The sequence below is a fragment of the Charadrius vociferus genome, unplaced genomic scaffold (assembly GCF_000708025.1).
Source record: "Charadrius vociferus isolate BGI_N301 unplaced genomic scaffold, ASM70802v2 scaffold241, whole genome shotgun sequence".
Taxonomy (NCBI): domain Eukaryota; kingdom Metazoa; phylum Chordata; class Aves; order Charadriiformes; family Charadriidae; genus Charadrius; species Charadrius vociferus.
Window position 1 is genome coordinate 164409 of NW_009646932.1, and position 4275 is coordinate 168683.

General features: G+C 60.6%; 1 protein-coding gene across 1 annotated transcript in view; it reads right to left on the reverse strand.

Annotated features, from left to right (window-relative positions):
- IL10RA (interleukin 10 receptor, alpha) overlaps window positions 1–514 on the reverse strand; it is a 4153-nt gene extending 3639 nt beyond the window's left edge. Inside the window, exon 1 of the mRNA XM_009894738.1 lies at window positions 487–514. Within this exon, the coding sequence (XP_009893040.1) occupies window positions 487–514 (28 nt within the window). The remainder of the gene's footprint in view (window positions 1–486) is intronic.
- Window positions 515–4275: the final 3761 nt, after the last annotated feature.

The following is a 4275-nucleotide window of genomic DNA, read 5'->3' on the forward strand; positions in this document are numbered from 1 at the left end:
CGTGCTGTGCTCGGGCAGGCTGCCGAAGGCTTGTTTTTCCCCTGGAGGCTGGCCCAGTGACGTCTCGGAGGCGTTAGCGCAGCGGGAGGAAAGTAGCAGTGTCGTGACTTCCACTTTTCTTTACTGTCCACCCACTCAGCCACAGCTAATCTCGCAGCCCGGGCTGGGCATTTCCTACAAGCAGCCTTAAAGGAAGAGCTCTGGGGGCTTTTCTGAACAAACCGGTACACTGCTGAGAAAGGGAAAATAGGAGTAAATCATGTGTCTGCCATTGCTGTTTCATTATTAAATGAGATGTTAGAAGCACAGCACTGAGGGTGCCCCGTCACAGGGCTTTTACCGAGCACAGCACCTGCCCGGCAGTGTCCCCTCAGCCCTGTGCCCTGTCCTGCCAGTGGCTAAAGCCGCCGGGTCACAGCCAGCCCTGGGGAGCGCTGCAGCTCTAGGAGGGGTTCTTGTTTTCCCTCCTTTGGGCTCAGCCCGTACCCTCCTGCTTCAGTCTGCAATTCCCCATGTCCCATTTCTGGGGCCAAGCGACAACCGCTGTCCTGCCACCCCCTCCGCGGGCGGGTGGCGTCGCAGGCTCTGAAGCCGGGTGCGGCGGAGGGGGCTGTAAGCTGTCCCCAGGGCTCTGGCAGTGTCCTGGCCAGAGCCCCACAGCCACGTCCTGCCTGTCTGGTGATGCTGGCGTCAGGTGCTAGGACGTAAATTACCACCGAGCACACTGCAAGTCCTCTGCTTTGCCTTCTGGCAGGTTACACTACAACAGAGCTTGCTCGAGGGCTTTCCTGGGGCCGGTGCAAACCCAGGGCTCTTCATGTGACTTGTCTTGAGAAGAGGAATTTCCCACTGGGGAATTGGTGGAAAGGACAGAGATAAAAGAGCAAGAGAAACCGAGAATGCTCTGGACAGCCTGGGAAAGCTTCAGAGCAGTGGCTGGCTCGGTGGGCATAGAGGCGCAGGACCTCGTGTCCCTTTGCCACGGCAGCACAGCTCCTCAAAGAGCCATCTTAAATGCCCAAAGTTGGAGATTTCTGCTTTGTTCCATGACTCATCCTTCCTGTTAAAGCCAGCGGGCTTCCACGAACTGGCAGCCTTGCCAGAACACCAGCAAGTTCCTCGGCTGCGGGGTGCATCCAGCGGTGCTGCCGAGCCACCTGCTGCCTGGTGGATGGCACGACACGGTGCCATGCCTGTCTCTCGTGGCACCCAGGGCAACACAGGCTCCGCTGGGGCCGTAGGGAATACGGGCACGGGGCGGTGGTGCTGGGTGCCCGGCAGCGGGGAGAGGGTCTCCCTCGCCGACGGCCGTTCCTCTGCTGAGGGCAGCCGTAGGGCCGGGCCGGGGGGCGGCTGAGCAGCAGATCCCCTCCCTGGCTTCACTCCGGCTCGGCTTTACTCTCCTCTCTTTGGGAGACCAGGTGATGTCCTGTTATTCTGCTCTCAGCCTGTGAGTCAGATCGGGCATCCACTGAGTTTAGGAGTCCCGAGATGAAGCACAGCCCATCCCACACAAAGCCACAGTTCGCGTTTCAGGTAAAGGAATGAAAATCAAAAGCAATGGGACCAAAAATGAGGAAGGAGGGAGCCTTCGGGAAAAGACACTGTGGGGCTGGTCGTGTGGGTGAGGCGGTTCAGAGGCTTGGGAGAAATGGTTGGCAATTTAGGGGAAAATGAGACGGGCTGAGGAGAAATGACAGTTCTGCTGAACGCTCGGATGGTGAGCGCGGCAGCCACCCCGCGGTGCTCGTGCTGGCACCCGAGCTGCTGAGGGACGCGGGCACTGCCAGGTGCCACGGGACGAGCTGGCACTGGGGCAGTGAGGCAGTGTGCCCACACGCTGCCCGCTCCGGGGCTCGCCGTGCAGATGCTGCCCAGGATCCCCATCTTGTCAGTGCTTTCCCCTCGCCCTCCCTGAAACGCCACCCAGCACCCTCGAAGCTGCAGACTTCATGTGTCCGTGCTACCTTTGCTGGCACCGGCTCTGCTGCGAGGGGCCCCGGGAGCCGCTGTCTCGCAGGGAAAGGAGGGCAGAGCCCTCTTCCCAGCCCGAGGCAGGCGGGCACAGCAGCCCTGTCCTGCGGCCACGCGCTGTGCTGGGGCACCCTGCAGCCCCTGCAGGGGCAGGGGACCCGGCGGTAGCCACAGATGAGCTTTGCATCAGGTGCCGCTGACCACCCGAAGCACCGCATCGAAACCAAAGCATCACAGAAAGGAGCAGCCCCACGGTTTCAGTGTCAGCAGGAGAGGTTTTGAGTTCATGCGTCAAACCAGCCCTCGAGAACGCTGCCGAGTTTCCTTTTCATCTCCAAAATAATTGAACGATCTTTGAATAGGAATAGCCCTGTTTTTAATAACTCAGAAATCACCTGAGTCAGAACCTCACAGCAGGTCTTTCCTCTGTGTTATCCTCTTCCCTTCCCAATTCCCTCACGCCTGGAGGTCGGAGCAGAGAGCGGAGGAGCTGCCGGGCTCTCCTGGGCTGGCAGCGCTGGCTCCAGCCATGTGTTATTCTTAGCACCTCAGTTTGCTAGCTGGGAGGGCAGGAGGGTGCAGCAGGGCATATCGGAGCAGTTACCAGCAAGAAAGCGCGAGGATTGCACCCGGGAGGTGTCGCACACGCGTGACATTTAACGCCAGGTTGCCGGGGTCAAGCCCAGACACACGGTTCTCTGTAACTTGCTTTCCGTAGGTGGCTTTGTAGAAACAGCAGCAAGCAATCATTTCTGGAGCTGCCACCTGGAGCTGCTTTCTGAAAATCCCTTTTCAGAAGAGGCCGTGGCTTCTCGCCAGCCCAGGGCTGTGCGGGGACGCGGCTTGCCGCTTGCCCGGCCCCTGCCTCCCTCTGCCGCCGGACCCCAGCGGGGCAGAGCCCTCGCAGGCACGGCGGCGCTGCAAAAAGCAAACAAAAACCTGTGAAAACTAAAGAGGAGTGTGCTGCGGAGCCAGGGCTGGCTCAGAAAGCACCCTGGAAGCAGGGAAAGCCCAGAGCAGGTGGCCTGGCTCGTGGCCACCACCAGGGAAGTGTTTGCCCTGTGCGCTGGACCAGCCAGGGCAGCGAGGCTCTGGGTGGGCTCATCGGAGAGAGGCAGGCAAAGGGCTTGACGGTGACCTTGCCACAAGAAAATAGGAGTAAACACCAAGATCGGGATGGACTCAGGGACTGGTCTTCTCCTCCGAGCTCCCTGATCCCCCTCTCTGGCCGCCAGGCTTTGGCCCCAGGCTGTGCGTGGGAGAAGGGCGGGAACTGACCCCTCTGGAAAGGGACGGGATGGGATGGGGAGCCCCGGGGCGGGGTGGAGGGGACAGCGGGATCCATCCCGGGCTTTTCAACATTGAAATCCAAGGCGCTCTGGAGAAGGTTTCCTCCGAGCCTGGACAGCCCTGCTTGTCTCCTGCCCTTCCGATGAGCCGGTGTGGGTGGGGAGCAGGATGAATAAGGGACTTATGCTATGAATAATGCCGGGAGAAATGTGCCTGGAAAACAGAGTGTCGGGATGGGGCTCACAGGAGGTACCACGCCGCCAGACAGAGCCTCCCGGGACCGGGCCATAGGAGAGGTTGCTCTCCTCTCTCCGAGCCACAGGCAGGCAGGAACAGAGCCATTTCTTGCAATGACCTCTTATCCCAGAGACGGCTCATCCCCCCGCTGGCCGAAGCTGGGAGCAGCCTGAGTTACGCGAAGCACCAGCTGCATCTCTGGGAAACCATCCTGCCTCTCTGCCGTGCAGTGCAGAGCCGAGACCGCGGTGCAGTGCCGGGTGGCGAGGGGGACAGGCATGGGCTCCGTCATCCGCCCCGCAGCCGCTCCTCCGGCAGCCAGGCGCTGGGGCGAGCGGGGCATGTGGCACCGAGGGTCATCATCTGGCAGTCTGGGCATCAGAAAGCACACGGTGGAGCTGGACCTTTTTCCTTTTAACCTGGATATTTTCACCTCTTTCTTCCAGATGTGAGTTCTGGGTTAAGCAAAGCATCTCCTAGCTCAGGCCCACGGAGGAAGCAGGAGATCGCTGCCTTCTCCTTGCACAGTGCGGAAGCATCGCTCCGTTAGCCAAGGAGTGAAAAAGCCTCCAGAGAAACTGAAGGGGAACGGCATTTCATTTCCCTCAAAACAGGGCATTTGGGACTTCTCGGTCACCTGGGGAGCACGAGAGGGTTTGTGCTGGGGTTGGACCTGGCTGTGCATCCCCTCCTCTCCCATCCTCAGCTGGCACATGGAGCCCTCGGCTGGGACAGGGGAGGGGCGGGCGGGCGCCCGGGGGGGCTCCCGGGGGA